At 47.6% G+C, this 21143-nt stretch overlaps 1 protein-coding gene across 4 annotated transcripts in view; it reads left to right on the top strand.

Moving 5' to 3' along the window:
• Nucleotides 1-21143, top strand: part of RYR3 (ryanodine receptor 3) — a 2047168-nt gene that overhangs the window by 1144105 nt on the left and 881920 nt on the right. For all 4 annotated transcript variants that reach the window (XM_085627314.1, XM_085627313.1, XM_085627312.1 and 1 more), the window contains 2 exons: nucleotides 13848-13937; nucleotides 16618-16764. In XM_085627314.1, the coding sequence (XP_085483440.1) occupies nucleotides 13848-13937; nucleotides 16618-16764 (237 nt within the window). The remainder of the gene's footprint in view (nucleotides 1-13847; nucleotides 13938-16617; nucleotides 16765-21143) is intronic.

The raw sequence follows: 21143 nt of genomic DNA, 5'->3' as shown, positions 1-21143 counted from the left end.
CAGCAAAGCAAAGGGTAAGTCTCTTGATGGTGCCTGTTTGCACAGGGTAGCCACTCCTTGGCCACAAGGGAGATTCTTCAGTCTTCTTCTTTTGTCGAATGTCGAAGGTCCAGAGTTTCTGTTCAAGTTGCAGGCTCAGGATAATCTAATCTCCTGGGGCCCAGCTACCACACTTATACTAATCTGGGGGGCTGGGTTGCCTGCTAGGTCACGCCTTATGGGTGGGACCTGGGAGGGGGGGTGGTTACACCCCCTTCCCTTTGTCCAGTTTCGCCCCATGACTGGGGCTGGAGTGCCCCAGCACCGGTTTGAACTGGACTATGCATGGGACACCTTGTGTGCCCCAGGCATGTCTCATTCCTTTCAGCCCTCCCTGCCCCAATACACTAAAGTCTGTCTGGGGAGGTGCTAGCACCTCCCCAAGCAGGAAACCTATTGTCCAAGCCTCCCTTGCCAGGATCACTCCCAGTAGCAGTAGGTCAGACTCGTGTCTGTGGCAGCAGCATCCATTTTGTGATGCTGAGGCTTTGGTGAGAGTTAAACAGCAAAGTAGGATTTTAACATGTCTCTCCCTCTAGAAGGGAGGAATAATATCCTCATCACCAGAAATGGTATGGGGGTATTATTCCAAAGTGTTAGACACCTTACACGACATGTTTTGATAAAGCCAAACCATAGTTACCATAACCGTTTAAGATTATAAGGCACTTTAAGAGTATATGGTAGGCTATATCATAGAACAGCTAGAAGGACATGGTTCCAAAAGCTGCAGACAGGCTCAGCTCATGCTAGAGCACCATCTCACATGTTACCAAGCACTCTGCCTCCAGGATTGTTAAGGCCTGCCATAGGAGTGGCTGATAGGTACACATGTGTCTATATATAAGGGTAGATATAGGTACACTATATCTAAGCAAGGGGTGATTACACGACCTTGCCCCAGCTGAGTGATCAGCCAGTTGTGTCTGATTGGAAGGCCAGACCAAGGGTGGCATAATACATGCTGCAGCCCCTGGGAGGCCTAGGGTACACCTATGCCCTGGGTACCTAGGGCACACTGTACAGGGTCCAATAAGGTGATCCTTACCAATTGGGTATGTACCTAGGGTACATGGAGTCCATTTTAAAGAGAGAGAAGACAGCCTGAGACCCTGAATGGCAGGATCTCAGGCCAACTAAGTCGAAAAACCAGCTAGACACTAGGCAAAAAGTTGGGGGTAACCATAGTCAGCTATCCACCTTCCTACAGTCCTTTCATTTGGTATTCAAGGGATTATAATGGTATAACAGCTGGCTTCACATGCCATACAGAGTTTAGACTAAGACTGCTCTTGTCCATGCTACCACTAGGATAGCTGGTCTATAAGGTTGACTTTAGAACCAATCACCATAAGGGTTGTCTGAACTGATACAAGGTGTACACTAGAACTAGTGACATCATATATCAGGCCAACTTCTCACATGAGGCGTGATAGGATACAGGGGGTACTATGAGGTTCTTAAAGGCACAATGCCAGTTTTCTCTACTGTTCTTCGAATGGCAGCCTGTTGGCTAACAATGTCTTATATTCCCTTTCATTTTTTTTAAACAGTTTGTAATAGATTTGCTATAAGTAATTTTTAATTAATTACATTTTTATATGTAATTGGATTCCTTTTAAATCGAAAATTCAATGTAATATTTTTAGCCTTTCTTTAGGCTGCAAACATATATATGTAAAGTTTATTACATATATATAAACTTTTTTAGAGTGCTCCAGCATCCCCGCACAGGGTCTGGACTGTTCAGTGCTTATGGCTTTGATGAGGATTCCCCTGAAAGAGAACTGGAATTACAGGTAAACAACTGTCTGAAAGAAACACATTAGTTAGATTCCTCACCTTAGAATATCCCCAGGCGTCAGGCTGGATCCGGAAAGATTTTTGTAGCAATACCCCTTGCGCGTCGCTAGGCGTCGTCTGCGGCTCCGCGTCCGTCGTTGGCGTCGTGCGCCGGAATGACGTCGTCAGAGTACTTAGACGCCGCCCTCGCGCGCTGACGTCAGTTCTTCTTTTTTCCGCGCCAGACAGCGTCGATCCGGGAAGAGCTTACCCCTTTGTCACTTTTTGACTAGATTTTTTTACTCTGTTTGGTCTTCTGTTGACTCGACTCTGGTGCCGGTAGGATGACCGGGTTTAAAGCCTGTGACTCCTGTCATCGACTGATGTCGGTGACGGACCACCATCGCCGGTGTCTTTACTGCCTGGGGGCCGACTACGACGCGGAGTCGTGCCTCGACTGTCAGGCCTTGACCTCGAAAGCTAGGTGGGAGCGGTCCCGTTAGCTTCTCGAGTTCATGGTCTCGGTCTAGGAGGAGGTCCAAGGACCGGTCGCGGAGCCGCAGTCACCATCATCGCTCGTCGGGCTCGAAGTCTTCGGGTAAGTCGAAGCGATCAAAGAAGTCCAAGAGGTGACACCGCTCTTCGGACTCACCTCGCCGGTCGCGCGACTCGGCCGAGAGTCAGGGTGGTCCCACCCCCGCGGCTCCGTCGGAGCCGCAGGAGCCGCGTCCGTCCTCATACCCGCCGGTCCCTGGGACTGACGCGACTCCGGCGGAGGTCAGTGCCTTCCTCTCGGCCATGAGGAGCCTGGCTCTGCCATCAAAGCCTGTTGGCGCACCTTCGGGCCCCGCGGGCTCGACTGGGCGACCTCGCGTGCCGGCGGCTCCGGCCCCGGCGCCGTCGACGACTCCGGTCCCGACGCCGCAGGTCCCCGAGGGATCCAGGCCTGGATCTCTGCCGGCGCCGGTCAACCTCACGACGCCTCCTCCGCCGGCGCCGACATCGGTTCCACCTCCGGCGCCGTCCCCGGACGACGCTGTTCCCCGGTTTAGGCTCGGTCCAGGCCCAACGCCGGCACGCCGCCGCTCGACGCCGCATCTGAGGCCGATGGATGAGCATTTCATCTACCGCCCGGCTCCTATTATTCCTCCTGTTTATCAGGACTCGGATGACGAGGACGACTGGGAGGGGTCTGAGGTCCCTATGGCCAGACAGGCCCAACTTTCTCAGGACTGGGCACACGAACTCGGGGATGCCAGTGGCCTGGACAACTCCCCGGACGCTGGTTTCATCTCTCCTCCGACTGTGGCCTCGGAGGAAGGTGCAGCTTTCTCAGTGGTGCTGCGCAAGGCGGCCGAAGCCCTTGGGCTGGAGTTGCCTGCTGTGACACAGAGGTGCTTCAACCAACAGCAAGCTCCACAGAGCCTCTGCTGCAGTTCAATGAGGCCCTCATAGACGTTCTGCAGGGCACCTGGTCCAGGCCCTCCACAGTTCCTCCTGTGGATCGGAACATGGCCCGGCGCCACCTCCCTGCACCGGGCGACCCCAGCTTTCTGTCCCAACACCCCACCCCCGAGAGTCTGGTTATCCAGGCCTCAACTTCCCAATCCTCCTTCCCGTCCGCTCCTCCGGATCGGGAATCCAAGAGGTTGGAACAGTTCGGAAAGTAGCTGTTCTCTTCCCTGAGTTTGGGGCTGCGATTTTTGAATACCGCTTGCCTCTTGGACCGTTATTCCCACTCTCTGTGGGATGCGGTGGAGGACGTGCTGCCCCTGTGCCCGGAGGAGGCCCGGACACGACTCACCCAGGCGCTTGCTGACAGGCGAGATGCAGCACGGCATGCCATATGGTGTGGACTAGACACCACGAACTCGCTGGGTAGGGCGATTTCCACCACGGTGGCACTCCGGCGCCACGCCTGGCTGCGGTCCACGTCTTTCTCGGGGATGTCCAGAGTTCTCTCATGGATATGCCCTTTGATGGCACTCGCCTTTTTGGTGAGAAGGCGGATAGTGCGCTGGCTCATTTCAAGGACTCCCGGGCTACGGCCAAGTCCTTGGGTCTCTCGCAAACTTCCGCCTTTTGTCCCTTTCATGGCCAAGGAAGGGGAGCCTCCTCCCGTCCGCCTAGCCACCGGCCACAGATCCAACCTGCACGCGGACGTGGATTCCACCGAGGCGGTACTGGAGGACAACGTGCCGGTCAGTCCACATCTACCCCGGCAGCATCCGCCTCAAAGCCCTCCTAGTCCGAGCTTTCAGGCCCATTCCACACCAGTGGGCGGCAGAGTTCGCCATCACCTGCCCCACTGGCGTTCCATCACATCGGACAGGTGGGTGCTGCAAATCGTCCGAAGGGGCTACTCCCTCCCCTTCGAGACGACCCCTCCAGCCATGCCACCGCATTACCACCGTATGTCGGGGGATCACTTGAATCTTCTGCGGGAGGAAGTTAATGCCCTCTTGGCCAAAGAGGCCGTCAAGCGCGTTCCTGGTCCAGAAGTAGGTCGTGGTTGCTATTCCCACTACTTTCTGGTTCCCAAGAAGGGCAAAGGGGGGCCTACGCCCTATCTTGGACCTCAGGAGCGTCAACGCCTTCCTCCGGAAGGAGAGGTTCAAGATGCTCACCTTAGCTCCAGTTCTGGCTGCCCTAGACCCTGGAGACTGGATGGTAGTGTTAGACTTGCAGGACACTTATTTTCACATCCCCGTCCTGCCGGCCCACCGGCGTTACCTGCGGTTCACGGTAGGCTACGAGCACTTTCAGTTCACCGTGCTCCCCTTTGGCCTTACCAGCGCCCCTCGGGTGTTCATGAAAGTGATGGCGGTGGTCGCAGCTCATCTGCGCAGATCAGGGGTTCCAGACTTCAACTATCTCAACGACTGGCTGTTGAAGGCGACTTCACCCCTGCGAAACAGTTGCAGTGGTGGCTCACGAGCCGCGATTGGGTCAGCGGCAGATGCCTCTCCCCACCCCAACCGGAGCACGTAGTAGTGACGGATGCGTCCCTCCTGGGATGGGGGGGCCATATGGGGGAGGCGGAAATCAGAGGACTCTGGTCTCCGGCGGAGTCTCAGCTCCATATCAACCTTTTGGAACTGAGAGCGATCCGGCTTGCACTGAAAGCATTCCTTCCCTCTGTCCGGGGAAGTGTGGTGCAGGTGTTCACGGACAACACCACCGCCATGTGGTATTGCAACAAACAGGGCGGGGTGGGGTCGTGGACCCTTTGGCAGGAGGCTCTGCGCCTCTGGACATGGCTGGAACACCAGGGCATCATCCTGGTGGTTCAACATCTGGCGGGCTCTCTGAACGCCAGAGCAGACAAACTCAGCCGCCGGTGCATGATGGATCACGAATGGCGTCTCATCTCGGACGTGGCGCAAGGCCTCTTTCGGCAGTGGGGAGAGCCTTGGTTAGATCTATTCGCCACCGAAGAGAATGCGCAATGTCAGCAGTTCTGCGCGTTGGAATTTCCAAGGTGTCACTCGCTCGGCGACGCTTTTCGTCGCGAGTGGAGTTGCGGTCTGTTGTACGCCTTTCCGCCTATCCCACTTCTGCCCAGAGTGCTGAAGAAGATCAAGCGCGACCGGGCCCAAGTCATCTTGGTGGCTCCGGATTGGGCACGAAGGTACTGGTATCCCGAGCTACTCAGTATGTTGACCGATCCTCCGATACGTCTGCCCCTTCGGGAGGATCTTCTATCGCAGCAGCAGGGGACGGTCCTCCACCTGAACCTGTCCAGCCTCCACCTCCATGCGTGGAGATTGAGCGGCGGCAGTTGATGCCATTTGACTTGCCTCCTGAAGTCTGTGATATCATTCTGGCAGCCAGGCGTCCCTCCACAAAGACGGTATACGCCTGCCGGTGGAACAAATTTGTGGCATGGTGCACAGCAAAGGCTGTGGATCCCCTCTCTGCCCCTCTTTCTGAGGTTCTCCTCTTTCTTCTTTCTTTGGCCCGGCAGGGCTCTGCCCTGGGCACCTTGAAAGGTTATCTTGCTGCTCTCTCTGCCTTCTTACGGCTTCCAGATCAGCTCTCTCTTTTCAAGTCCCCTGTAGTGTCACGCTTTCTTAAAGGCATTACTCACACGTTCCCTCCTGTCCCTTTCGTAATGCCTCAGTGGGACTTGAATCTTGTCTTGACATTCCTGATGTGCGCTCCCTTTGAGCCTCTTCACAATTGTCCTCTTCGTCTTCTAACTCTTAAGACTGCTTTCCTGGTAGCCATCACCTCGGCTAGACGGGTGAGTGAGCTCCAGGCTCTATCGTCCAAGCCTCCTTTTCTATCTGTTCATCCGGACAAGGTTGTCCTTCGGCCTCGTCCTTCCTTTCTACCGAAAGTGGTGACCCCCTTTCATCTTGGGCAATCTGTCACCTTGCCCACCTTCTTTCCGCCTCCGCATCCTTCCAAAGAGGAAGAGCGGCTCCACCGTCTGGACCCAAAACGTGCGCTCTCCTTTTATTTGGAGCGCACTAAACAGTTCCGAGTGGACGACCAGCTTTTCGTTGGCTACGTGGGTGCAAAGAAGGGAAAAGCTGTACACAAACGGACCATCTCCCGGTGGGTCGTTTTGTGTATAAAAATCTGTTATTCCTTGGCAAAAAAGGAACCGCCTGTTGGGCTGCGCGCCCATTCTACTCAGGCCACAGCGGCTACTACTGCTTTGGGACGGGGAGTCCCTTTGCAGGACATCTGTCAGGCGGCAACGTGGGCTTCGCTGCACACGTTTGCCAGGCATTATTGCCTAGACAGCCAAGTCCGGAGGGATGGCTTCTTTGGCCGTTCTGTCCTCCAGGACTTTCTGGTGTGATCTTGGTTCGCAGACCCACCACCGGGTTTGGTATTGCTTGGGTATCTATTCTAAGGTGAGGAATCTAACTAACGTGTTTCTTTCAGATGAACAAGTTACTTACCTTCGGTAACGATGTATCTGTAAGAAACATTAGTTAGTTAGATTCCTCACCGACCCACCCATCCTCCCCGTTCTGCGAACTGACATCTAGGGTTAAGGCTATCCCTTTCAGGGCCCTAGAATTTTTTGGCACCAGTGTCGGTATCTTGCATGGCTCTGCGTTCCTGGCGCGGAAGGCTATGTACAAGAACTGACGTCAGCGCGCGAGGGCGGCGTCTAAGTACTCCGACGACGTCATTCCGGCGCACGACTCCTACGACGGACGCGGAGCCGCAGACGACGCCTAGCGACGCGCAAGGGGTATTGCTGATGAAAAATCTTCCGGATCCAGTCTGAAGCCTGGGGATATTCTAAGGTGAGGAATCTAACTAATGTTTCTTACAGATACATCGTTACCGAAGGTAAGTAACTTGTCCTTCAGAGACAAGGACATCAAGTAGCATATTTTCATCCTTATAGGCAGTATGGGTCGTTTGGAGCGTGTGGCCAATATGGAGGTTATAGCCAGCAAGCACAGCAGAGACAACAAAAAGGACAAGGATACTGACAGAATTAGATTAGAGTACGCAGAGAAAGTCAACTCAAGATTTGAGGGGAAAGGAGGAAGAGCATGGTTTGAAGAGAGAATGCTACTCCTATACAGCTGCTTGTGGGTGGCAGAATGAGCTTTTATTAGGAAACGTGGAAGCAAGTGGCTTCTGTCCAATTGATTTTGGAGATTGTAGGGTATGACCATGCTTTGGAGTTTCTGAAGTAGCCTCCATCTGTCCATCCAATAAAAGAAAAGCTCAGGCATTTGAAAGAATCAAATTCTGGAGAAATCTGCCGAGTGGCATCCAATTCTGGATCTACTGGAGTTGAATGCATACATAAAGAAGCCAAGTTTCAGTATGATTACCCTTCAAGAGATTCTTACTTCTATCGAAAGAGGGGATTTTCTCAGTTTGAAAGATCTGGAAGGTGTGTACTTCAGTGTTTCGATTCACAGGAAGCACAGAAAGTTTATGAGATTCATTGTGGGCAGTCAGCATTACCAGTTCAAGGCTCTACCATTTGGACTTAGCTCAGCCCCCGATTTTGTACAAAGTGTATGGCGCCAATAGCAGCCTTTATAAGGAGAAAAGGGTGTATAGTTTACCAGTACCTGGACAATAGCTTTAAAAAGGTGTACACCCTGCAGAAGGCAAAGGTCATGACAAGTTTGGCAAAGCAGGTACTGTTAAATTAGGGACTAGCAATCAACAGAAAAAAGTTGCATCTACAGCCGAGCAGAGATTGAATTTACCCCTCACAGGAAAGAGGCATGAAATTGATAAAGCAAATCGCTGCAGTGATGGAAAAATAGATTGGATCTACTTAATATGGCGCCTCATCAGTTTTTACCTTATTTGTTGCATCTGGCTGAGTCATGGTTGTCTTATGTGTCAGTAAGGGTACATTTGTTAGCCATGTCACGATTTCTCAGAACTGCAGAACAGGAAACTCTGTTTTCTCAAAGAGTGATAGGGAATTTATGAAAGGATTGTTCAGAAAATTCCCACCTATTTAGAAAGAGCATCAGAGTGGGAATTAAATACTGTGTTGGCAGCTTTGATAAAAGCGCAGTACAGACCCATCCATAAAGCAACAGTAAAATATTTGGCATGGAAAACAGTTTTTCTGATAGCAATCATATCGGAAAGAAGAGTAAGTGAAATACAGGCAATGTGTTGTAATGAGCCATATTTGATTTTTAAAAAGGATTTTGTAAAATTGATGACAAATCTAAGATTTATTCCAAAAGTTCCAGCTGTGTTTCATTTGAGAGTAAGTGATTACGTTGCCAGTGTTTTTTCGGGATCCTGTCACGTTTGCAAAAAAGACTTTAAATTAGTTAGATATTTGATGTTTAAAGTTTTATTTATAAGCGACAAAGGAAGTGCGTAAAGCAGGTCAACTCTTTGTAGCCTATGTATCTAAGAGTAAAGGAGAGACAGTTTCAAAACAAACTATTGCAAGATGGGTTACATCGTGTATTACTGCAGCACATGAATTCACGAGGAGACCTGCAGCACATGAATTCATGAAGAGACTGTTAAAGAGTAAAGTAAAGGCACATTCTACAAGAGCAATGGCGGTAATGGCTGCATTTGATGCTGGAGTGTCGTTGGAGGATATATGTAAAGCTGAAACATGGAAGACAATGCATGCTTTTGTGAAGCATTATTGTGTGGACATGCATGAATGTAAGAAGGGAGACTTAAGTTAAGTTTCATTCCCAACTTCCATTGCAATAACATGCATATACATTAATTGGTACTGCTTTGTTAGTCGATATTCAAGCATGTGAATCTATGAACGTTCCAATGCCGGATAAGGAAATTGGTTACATACCTGTAACTCCAGTTCTCCAGCATTGGTATCTTTCATAGATTCACATGCAGCCCAACCACCTCCCCTGGTAATGAGGCTTCCAAAATGGTTATGGTAAAGTTTGGTGATTTAGAAAATCTGGCCGTTGGAGGCCTCAGTCAGGGGAACATCTGGGTGAGGTGGGCTGTGAAGGTTCCCAGGTTGGCAACAGGGAAGAATATTCAAGCATGTGAATCTATGAAAGATACCAATGCTGGAGAACTGGTGTTACAGGTAAGTGACCAGTTTCCTATTTCACCAGCATCTACTGGGCCTCCTGAAAAGGAAAAGAAGGGAATGGATGGTGTTGGCCGTAGAGTCTGTCGAACCTCTGCAACTGCTATAAAAACTTTCCAGCTTATGAGATGTGCAGTTTGCTCAAATCGTCCCTCAAGTGATAGAAAGATCAAAAAAAGATTCTTCAAGATGGCATGATGTTATCAAACTGAGTCAACAGTGATGCAGCTAAATCATCAGACCAAGCAGTCTACAGTTATTGCTAAAGGACTAAAACCAGAAGCCCATCATAAGTTACTAAATCAACCATATAGATAACGTCCTTTCTTAAAAAGGACTAGGAATATATTCATATTATTTTCTGATTCGACTGAAAGGTCCATCACAAGAAATCAGAATTCAATTCTCATCTCCAACAACTGGATGAAAAAAAGAAACCTCAACTGCCTTGAGAGAATTGGGTGAATGTAATAGTTATAGAGGGCTTCCTTTCATATTTGACTGGCAAACAATACTGAAAATTGCTGAGGTTTATGGTGGGTAACAATAATTACCAATATAAATTCCTTCCCTTTGGATTCAAATACATGCCAAGCACTTTTTTTAAACGCATGACAGTGGTAGCTGGAAACCTCAGAAAGGAAAAAAATCTTTATTCTTGCATGGATCATATGCTTGTAAAAGCGTCAACTTCTCAAAATGTTCAACAGCACTTCCATATGACAGTACCAATTCTACAGTGCTTAGGCCTAAGAATATATTAGTTAAAGTCAGCATTGGTTCTGGTCCTGTACATCCATTATTTGGAGTACTCCTAGATACACAGTCAGCAACAGATTGTCCTCTGGATGACCTTCCTTTATCCATCTCAAGTGCTGCAGTCTTTCAAGGACATTTCATCCAACCTCTTCTCTGTTGGAGTCCACAGCTTTGTTTATCTTCCTAGTACCTCTTGCATGTTTATGGTTGAGACCTTGGTCTTGAGGATCAGCGGTGCCACTTCTTAGGTACCTGGAAAGACAATCTAACTCTCTCAAAAGCCGAAATCCAATTTCTTCCCTTGTGGTTCTGACCAGAGAATCACAAGGTGTTTGATTTTATCAAGCTATGCGTTTCCAGACTGTAGTAATGGATGCATCCCTTCTTGAATGGGGAGAGCACATGAATCACCAGCAAATTAAAGTCTCCTGGTTGGGGAAGGAGAGCTCATATCATATCAATCTCCTAGATCAGAGGCAGTCCACCTTACTCAAATTTGCTTATCCAATTTTCAAATTGAACTCTCTGTTAATTCAGAAAGGCAGCAAGATAACTATTCATTATATGAACTAGCGCAGAGAAACGAATTCCAGAACTTTGTCTCTCAAAGCTCAGACTATCTGGAAGTAGCTGATTGCCAGTGATCTCACAGTTAGAGCTGTTCATCTCCCAGGAGTTCAAAATTTGAAGGCAAACTCCTTCAGAGCTGAATTGTTTAAGAAAACCACAGCTGGATATTAAATGATGAAGTGCTGCAGGTTGTCCTCTGCATTTAGGGTTCTAGCCACATGGATCTCTTTACAAACACAGAATACAAAACATGGCCCAGCTGCTCCTGCAGGTTCTACCGCCCAGGCACATTCCATTTTAAAAAGCTGGTGGAGGAAGCTTTTGTATGAATCTCCACCAATACCCCTGATTCCAACTATCATCAAATTAATAAAAGACAAGATTCATATAATTCTAATGGCCCTGAAATGTTCACATCAGTGGTGGTTTACAGAACTGTGAGATTCTGTGTAACAAAATACCTCTCTATAGGCTTTCACAATCATAATCCACCCTTACAGCCTGTTCAATTGACCATATGCTACTCATATGAAATAATTCAGGAGTACTGTCTTTGAAGTAATGTTTCATAATAAACAGCTCAGATCTATGGATTGTACCTTAGTCTTGTCACCATTAAAAAAAAATACTCCGTGCTGCTGTAAGGAGTCTAAACTTTCCCACAAAGCAACCATCATGCAGGATTTGCAGACATTTCATTGCGGGGCAAACACTAACTCAGCCTTGATGCCCTTGTTTGCCCCACGGTGACTGACGTTTTTGTGGGTTTTATTAGTGGATGCCCTCCAATGCCCTCGCTCCTTTCCCCACTCTGCCCACAGGCATTTCACCACCTGCTTCTGCAACATTGTTTAATTAGGTGCTGCAGTGTGGGCAGCAAAATGTCCGTTGGCAAAAAAATGTAGCACAAAATTCTGCATGCCATCAGCCATACCGTCATGAAATTACAAATACGTAGAAAACTACAGCTGGTAAAAATATACCCTTCATATTCGGGCCTAGGAAGGATTGTCACAGGCGGCAAAGATACTCCATCGCAACGGCAATATAGTATTCTTTCCGACAAGAATGAGGTCTGCCCACCAAATTTAGATGCGGGCAGACCATAGAGTTAATACTGGCAGAGAGTACTCTATCTCTGCCATGGTTAAGCCCTTCGGATTGCCCTGTGTAGTAAGCGCCGTCGGATGCTGAGTTGCTGACCTGTAATTCCGCTCACCTAATAGATAGACAGAATTACAGGCCTGTTTTCACTGCTCATCATTGCCAGGAAAACCCTGGGCCATATTATCAAGGACGGCGTTAAAAATTATCGCCGGTATAGGACCCCTTGAGGAAGAGGACTGGAGGGAGGCACTGATGTCTCCTAGACGGGCAGCGATTACCCTTAGATACCGACTGATCCAACTACAGATTCTCCATAGGTCCTATATGACAGGGGTGGTCCTAGCACGAATAGGGGCCAAGGAAGATTCACTGTGTAGCAGGGGATGTCGGCAGGAGGCCACGTTCTATCTTATGGTCTGGGAATGCCTTGCGATCAAACCAATTTGGGAGGGGGCGGCGACTAAGCTTCAAACCGCGCTGGGGAAAACATTGACCCTCACGCCTCAGATAGGCCTACTTAACATATGGGAAGCCACAGACCTCACTGAGATCGAGCAGCAGATGGTAACGCTGGGCTTCACTTTGATCAAGCGAGAGATAGCACGCCACTGGGGGGCTGTTGGGGCACCATCCATACGAGTGTGGGTACATGAGCTCGACAGATGCATGATAGCTGAAAAAGAAGTGTTTATCCTTAGAGGGTGCCCTAGAAAGTGGGAAAAGAAATGGAAGGTGTGGAATAGCTATAGAGGGTCCCTATGCACATCCCCGTTGGTAGACCTGACATTAAGACGGAAGGAACTCAGAGAAGTGTTAACATTGTGAATGCAATCTTCTTTATGTTATTCATATTGGTGTGCTATGGTACTATGGACATAAATGTGAATATATTTGTATACTTGACAAAATCAATAAAATGTTATTCCAAAAAAAAACAAATTATCGCCGGTTTAGCGGCAGGAAAGCGCCGATAATGGGCTTGATAATATGCCCTTGAGAATTCCAATAGAAGTCCATGTTCTGCGATAATTTTAACGCCGTCCTTGATAATATGCCCCCCTGTTGTTAAGGGGCAGTGAAAACCTTTAAATGCTCTAGTTTTCTTTTTAATAAAAAAAATCATGTTTCGGAATATTCATTTTGAAAATAAAAAAAGAAAACTGTTTGCTTCTGCTGTCAGAGCCCTGTACCAAAAAACAAAATGCATTGGCAGGAACCAACGTTGATGGCTGTTTATGGCAATGCTTTATAAATGACCACCAGTTTGGCGGACAAATATAAAATTGGCAGGCGGTCCCTCCACTAGGGTGAGGGAGTAATAATTGTAATAACGGCATTCTATTTCAGTGGAAGCTCGCAACTTCTCCCCAACCAGATTCTGTAGTCAAGAGAATTAACATGTAGGAGGGGTCGAACCCCTATTTACTTTTAAAACTCTTTCTGGTGATTATGTAACATCTGGCTACAGCTGCGCTGTGAAGCCAGTCCTATACGTGATAAGAAAACAATGCAAAATAGATGTAAAGAGACTTTTACTTCAGAAATCCAGCATAATTAAAAAAAATCTTTCCATGAAAACATTTTTTTTAAAAATAAGTATGTTTCAGCCCCCCAGCCGTACTTCCATTTTTAATGACGATAAGGACGCATAGCTTGAGTGCATTCAACAAAGACGTGTTTTCCGCCCCTGTATGCCTAGAGTATGACAGTGGAGCAAGAGTTGGGAGAAGCCATTACAAATTCTTGGGGATATGTAATACTCCTGCTTTGATGTTTTTGTATTTGACCCTTGATTGATCTTTGGAATTGCCCTCCAGTAATGGTTCCGATTTGTTGGTAGCAGTAAAGGGCGAGTGACACAGTTACTAGACTGGTGTGTACTATCATGTGCAACTATGTCCTGGTTTATGTGCCCCCCTCCTAATTGAAATCCTCCTTCCACATGGCAGCTAAAAAGTTTGGTTTTGAAGTGGTGGATGCCTGAGTGAATGGCAGGGCTTGGCATCCCTTGTCTTATGATTCATGTCTATGTGCTATGTGCTTCCAGATACACAGCGGGTGGAAATACGGAGTTTCGCTAGATGAAAATGTGAAAACCCATCCTCTGATCCGACCCTTCAAGACATTAACAGAGAAGGTACTGGCAAGGGGTGTGTTCAAAGCAGAACATATGTGGTATCGTGGCAGCCCTAAGTTAAATATGTATTTTGCACTGCACATCAAACCCACACAACCACTCACACGAGCAGGCAGAAGGGATAAATATGTGCGGTTAGATCAGGCTTTGGCCTTGCACAGTGTAGCATGCTGTGTATTACTATGCACAGGTTTCAGTACCACTCCTGAGATTGGTTGTTGATTGATCAGGGGGTGCAGGACAGGCCCAGTGGATGATTGTTGGTTGAGCAGGCGGTACATGGAAACTCCAGGCCTGGGGAAGCCAGGTCCATTCCTCTGGAAGATGATTGAGAGGCTAGAAGACCTAGGACGTGTATAATTGTAGAGACTAGGAGTTGGGGATCCCTCTTGGGCATGATTGTAAATAGACCAGATTTTAAAAAACACTCTTGCAGTGGTTTTAATGAGACCAGGGGTGATGTGACTGCGTCTGAGAGTGATTCTAAAGCTCGGATAAGAACAGCTACCATTGGGGTGATTAAATAGAGGTAAAAAGCATGGAAGTGTTTCTGCAGTATCTGTAGAATGACCATTAATGGATACACCTGGGAGTGATGACCAGGGGTGCCAGGAGACTAAGAGGGAAAGACCAGCCCCCGTAGTGGTTACTAAGAGACTCTAATTAAAATGTATAAATGTGCTGGTACCTCCACAGCTGTGGCAGAAGGAGAAAATGATGGCTAGAGAGAGGGAGGGAGGTAGGATAGGAAGCACAGGGGCAAGATGGGTTGACAGAAAGGAAAAAGAAACTAGAAAGTCAGAAAGAAAAGAAAGGAAGTGAAGAAAAACATGGACTGGGCAGACTTCTAAATTGTTAGAGAAGCAAAATGCGAAGAAGGCATTGAGGAAGGGAAGAAGCAGAGAGGAAAGAAGATATTAAAGAAGACTGAAAAATGAAAAACAAAGGTTGGTGGTCTAGGAAGTGGCAAAAATAGAAAAAGACGGAAAAGATGAAGACAGAAGAGATGGCTTAAGGTGGGAAGGGAAGGAGGCATGTAGTAGGGTAGCATGGATTAGAGGAAATATTGTAAGAAGAAGCACAGGAAGAGGGTAAAAAGACAGAAAGGAAGACCTAAAAAGAAGAAGGAATGGAAGAAGGTTGAGAGCAGGCAGGCACACACTGTTGGATATTGGCTAATCAAAAAATGCCATTAACTGATGACCAGAAGTCTCACTATCTGATAGAGAGGTTTACTGGGTGAGTGGTTTCTGAAGCAGTGTGGAGATTGACATTGTTCCAGCAGTGCCACCTTGATGAGGCATACTATGGCATTGCTGACGTTACCATAAGGGACCTGCATTCTGTGTCAGGATCTGAGTCACTGACATTGATGTAGCAGTGACAGCCAATGAAGAGTTACCATTAGCCATTGATGAATGTCCTGTAGGGTGCCTGCACTATTTCTCTCTCAACAACAGGACCAATGTGTCGTCCAGCCTCGCTGAGGATGCTAGTAGACAGACTTAAGTAGTAGTAGCCATTGTGTTGCATCTCATAATGCTGAATTGATGAATTGCAGTTAAGTGGCCCAAATTGTTTCTTAATAAAAGAAGTTGGTCTGCACTATGTCTATCAATAAGAGAAGAGCCCCTTACCAGCTGCCAACTTTCTGTCTCTCAGCCAATGAGTGGACCATCAGATTTTTCGGCCCTACAATGTACCTGGGGTTCCTCTCTCAGCCACTGAAGTGTCTTGCAATTCTTATTTCAGCCCCAGCAAGGCCTTTCAGTTGTTACCTCTGCTTGGCACGGGTCTGAGAGTGGCTGTGCCTCATCTCGATCCCTGCCAAGTTTACAGATAGAATACATTCATATGATGTGTGAGCAATGGGGATGCAGTGCTAAGATTCAAGCAGATTGAATACTCCAAGCATGAAACCCATAGGAGCTATTCATACAAATAAAAGCCTGAAGTCAATACCACATGACACTACATAGATACAGAGGTCCTGTCAGTAAGTATAGCCCAAAGGCCTGTCTAATCAGCCTGTCTGCCTGTTTCCATGAATACTGCAGATCTGCATCTCTACTTAGCCTCCAGCTCTGTCTTTGTTTTCACACAAGGCTTAGACTTCACCCAGCCTCTATCGCTTGTATTTCTGAATTTGTTTCTTCGTCTTACTCTCATCCCTGCTGCTAGAAAGCACTCCCATGCATTTTCCACTCTATCTCATTCCACAAAGCCTCACTCACCCTTTCACCTCCTCCATGTGTCTCACAATCCTTTGTTCTGGAACCATAGTTTAGCTACAATCTGCCACTCTCCCTGCCCCCACTGAATTTGCATATCTCTGTCATATCCCTCTTCTCTTTAATATATCCCCCAGGTTGTGCAGACTTAAACACCATGCATCCTTCATTAGTGGGCCTTGTAAAACCATGGTAGCACTCACATACACGTGCTTGTGGGCTTCAGAGTACCAAATTCCAAAATAGTAATTGGCAGGAGTCACACTCAACATCAATATAATATAGCTTTGCAACAGAGGGAAATGGAACGTTTTTCAAGAGGCTCCCAGTACTGTCTGACAACTTGAGGAAAGTGTTACTGTAATTAGAGGGGGAACAGAGTGGTCTTCTGCCTAAATGGTATTCAGGCTGTCTGTCAAGTAACCTACTCTGCTTCTTTCCACCACCAGGAAAAAGAAATCTATCGCTGGCCTGTCCGAGAGTCTCTCAAGACAATGTTGGCCATGGGTTGGACGCTAGAACGGACCAAAGAGGGAGAGCTATTGGCTCAGCATCGAGAGACAGAGAAACTGCGGAGCATATCCCAGTCCAGTCAGGTGAGGCAGTGTCACATAGCACTGTTAGGTGTAGTGATGCAAATGCATAATTCTGGGTGGCCTGCCAAGCGGGAACCAAGAAAAAAGGGGGGGGGGTCTCGAAACCCAATTTCCCTATGCAATTTCCATAGGGATATTTTAACAGCACCACAGCCCATACAGCTGAACTAAATGACACTGAAATTTGCAGAAAGCTAGATCTTTACCCGTTCCATAGTTTTTAAGAAATTAAGGTTCAAAATGTATGTATAGCCGGAGGTTAGGTTTGTGGGACTCTGGCACGAGTCCATCGAATACACAACTTCAAATAATAGAAGGATCTGATTGGCCGATGGGTCTCTATTTTCAGTCAGCCATCTCGCTCCCGCGGCAGTGAGAGCCCCCTGCCATTCCTGAGGGAGCTTGCGCTGCGATTTACAGGATACACAATGAGAAGAAATGTTACGGCCTTCATTTGAGGACTATGGGACTCCCGTCATGTCCTGAGAATGTAAAAATTAGGTGTAGTGGGGCAGGGTACGGGTACCCAGATCCCCGGGACCTTGTGGCTCCCAGGGCCAAATTAAAACAAAAATAAAATTGGTTGCCGTAATTCCAGGGGACTCCACTGGGAGTCAGCAGGACGCCTGTGCTCTCACGGGATTCCCAAGGGAGTGCAGCGGCCATGCTGACTTCCACGAGAGTCCAGCAAATAGCGGAAACATTAAATAAAGAAGGGATAAGGAGGGCATAAGTGATTAAAATGGGATAGCCACATACTGTTTGTTGGCAATGTGGCTAATTCATGCCGCACATAGCTTTCGTGGGCGGTTAGTTTCCTGCAGGCTGTTGGAAGCAGCGCTTGGCCACAGGCCAGGCCCTACTGCAGATCCCACACTGCAGATGGCTGCGTGCAGCTGGCCGCCCCTTGGAGGTTGGGCGCAGGACTTGGCCAGAGTCAGAAAGAAGGCATAAGGCATGGGGGCCGATTACGATGATGGGCGGACTTGAGTAGGGACCACCCGCCTGGTGCCTGCCACCTTGTGCATGGAAATGTAGGGGGGTACCATGGGTACCCCCTAGTGCACAGCTGGTACCCCAACACTGAGGGGGCCAGCAACAGGCCCCCGGAATCCAGCCTCTGCCAGCCCTTCCATGGCGGTTCCAGCACCATGGAAATGCTGGCTCATGGCAGCATTGTGATCAGGCGGGCGGTGCCTTCGAGGCACCGCCCCCATATTCCCGGCCTTATCCGCTCCGCCAGGCAATCGGTACAATTGCCTGTGGCGGAAGCGTGGTGGGCGGGCTTTGCGCCCGCCACGCTTGCGGAACGATTCCCCCCGCCATCCTTTTGTGGTGGGGGGAAATGGGCATGCAGATGGAGGAGGGACCGCCACCGCCGGCCTGGCGGTGGCGGTCCCTCCGCCATAGTAATGAGCCCCTAAATTCCTTCACAAGATCATCAAATCTGTTTTTAAAATACACCAAATGGAATTTTATTATTTATCATTCATAGTCACATTATTGCCATTCCCCCAAAAAGCCTAATCTCTCTCAGGAGATTGCCGATAATAATCATAAGTACTGATTAGCCCTGCCCATGTCACATAAGCACGCAGGCTTATCATGATTCAAGCTTTATGCTCTCATGAACCATACATAATATTTCACAGCAATATAGTAGTTATGAGAAAGAAAAAGTTACTACCTTCTGTAATGCCTAATCTGGTAGAGACTCTATCCTTACCTTAGAATGATTCCCAGGCGTCAGACTAGATCCGTAAATATTTTTGTGAGTAGTACCCCTGCATGTCGGTAGGTAGCATCATTTGGCTCCGCATGATGTCGTCCATGCCAGAAGTGGCATGCCTGGTGCTGTTTTAGGCGCCACCAGAGTGTGCTGACGTCAGTTTCTTTGTGCGACTTTCTATGCGAGAAGCACAGAGCCACGAAGAATACTGACAACTCGATTGTGAAAACTAGGGCCCTGAAAGGGAAAAAGCCTTAAGTCTGCAAATCCAATCGCAAAGCAGGGAGAATGGGTGGATCAGTAAGGAATCTGCAGGTAGATACAGTCTCTACCAGATAAGGCTTTAGAGAGGTAAGCAACTTGTTAATCTGATGGAGACTTCGAGTCACGTATTCCTTACCTTGGATTAGATACCCAAGCAATACCACTCCGGAGTGCGTCCAAGACTAGGACTCCTCGTTCTAGCGCCTTGGCTATAGTGGAATGAGCACACAAATCCTTAGGGGGTTACCTCTTGCCTAATGTGTAACAGATTTTGATACAGAGCGTGATTCATTGCTAGATGGTCCATTTCTGTACTGCCTTCCCTTTCTGGGCTCCGACATACACCACGAAGAGTTGGTTGTCAACCTGAACTTTTTTGTGCGGTCAAGGTAGAACAACAGCACTCTTTTTGGGTACAGCCAGTGGAGTCGCTCCTCTTCCTTAGGGGGATGAGTCTGAGCGTGAAAGGTAGGCAGGTTGATGGACTAGCCTAAATGATAGGGAGTTACCACCTTCGATAGGAAGGGTGCTCTAGTGCGAAGGACTAGCTTGTCCGGGAAGTTGTTGAGGTATGGAGGCTTAGATGACAAGGCCTGGAGCTCACTGACCCTCCGGGTAGATGTAATTCTACTAGAAAGGACGTATTTGTTGGTAAGGAGCCTGATAGGACAGTTGTGTAGCGTCTCCAAGGCAGCGCACATTAGAAAGGTTAAGACTCAATTTTGGTCCCACTGAACCATGATAAAAGGAGAAGGTGGGAATAGGTGTTGGAGACTTTTCAGAAACCTATGTACAATAGGGGACTTAAAAAGGGATGGCTGACTATGTCGGAGAGAGTCCTTTGATGCTGTGCCCACTGAAACTTCAGGTCCCTCTGCAGAGTGTGCATATGCCAGCGTCATGTGTCACCAGCAGGATGCAGGAATTCACGAGGACCAGTAGCCTTGAAGTCAGTCTCACCGAATCCCAAGATAGAGGCTGGAACATTGGTATCATAGCCTGGCTATCCTGGACTCGCCATTTGAGAGGATAAGCCTGAAACTGTACTGTGTCTAGAACTGCTCCAATGAAGAGGAGTGTCTAAAATTAGGCTCCCTCCTCCATAGCCCCGGTGGGAGGAGATACCAAGCCAATATCTGGGGAGGTGTCTAGTCCACTGGCATCCACCTGACGTCCGCGCGCTAGGGTGGAACCTATATAGGCACTGTGCACATCACTTCAGGCACAGATCATGCCGACAATGCAACACGCAGCCAAACGACATCACCTACTGACATTCAGGGGTAATGCTCACAAACAATTTTTTTATCCTGTCTAACACCTGGCTATAATTCTAAGGCAAGAAATCTGCAGCTAGAAGTCTCTATCAGATTTCCTATTAATCAAACCATTTATCTAAGAACATTTTTTCAGAATCTTTTGACTCCAGAAAGATCTCCCCACACTTTAGATGTGAGAAGGGTCTTAACATTTTAGCTGGACAAAAGACGCTAGTCCAAACGATTGTTTATGAATGTTGCCCCATTATGTACAGGTTAGCCACATCCAAACAATATATAGCCAGGTGGATAGTTTCTTGCATTCTGTTATGCTATCAAAACGCAAACAAAATCTTAACTGGTAAACCAAAAGCTAATTCCACCAGAGGTATAGCAGCAACAGCTGCTTTGATAAGGAATACTCCTATTGCGGAAATCTGTAAAGCAGCCACATGTAGGTCTGTTCACACCTCTAGGAGACACTACTGTCTCAATTCAGACGCTAGAACAAAAGCTCAAGTAGGACAAGCTTCCTTTAGTAATCTCTTTGCTTATTTGCTTCGGGGGGCATTTTTTTCTCTTCCACTGGCTTTTTAGAAATGGGCTTGGCACTCTAGTCAGTGCTTATGATTGTATATGGAGATACCTAAAAGAGAAGGAATGGTTTCTTAACTGTAATCCTAGTTCTCGCTCAGGGGAATCTCCATTGAAATCATAAGCAACCTTCCCTCTGCAGTGGAAGGGAGAAAGATAATTTACATATGTTCTATGTTTTATTAGTCCTCCTCTCTATCACTCTGTAAAAAGATCTGAGGCAACTATCACCTCCTGGGAAGGATGGAATACTGGAGGAGTGTGAACTCTTAAAGGTGCATCGTCAGTTTTCATATGCATGTAACTACAGCGTATGTGTCTACAGTGCCCTATTACTACTTCTCCATTTCCTTTAAAAAGGTTTGTGAAAGAAATTTATACACACAAATTATGTAGCTTCTTGTAATTTTTTTTTAGACTAAATTAAATTAATTGGTCAATATAGCCTATTTTATAGTCTGCAGAACACTTCTAAAAAACTTATGGGGCATATCAGCAAGGGCTGGCGATAATTATCGCTCAGCGCTCTTAGC

The sequence above is a fragment of the Triturus cristatus genome, chromosome 9 (assembly GCF_964204655.1).
Source record: "Triturus cristatus chromosome 9, aTriCri1.1, whole genome shotgun sequence".
In the NCBI taxonomy this organism is placed as follows: domain Eukaryota; kingdom Metazoa; phylum Chordata; class Amphibia; order Caudata; family Salamandridae; genus Triturus; species Triturus cristatus.
Note: the sequence above shows the minus strand (reverse complement) of the source record. Positions and strands in the feature narration are given on the sequence as shown.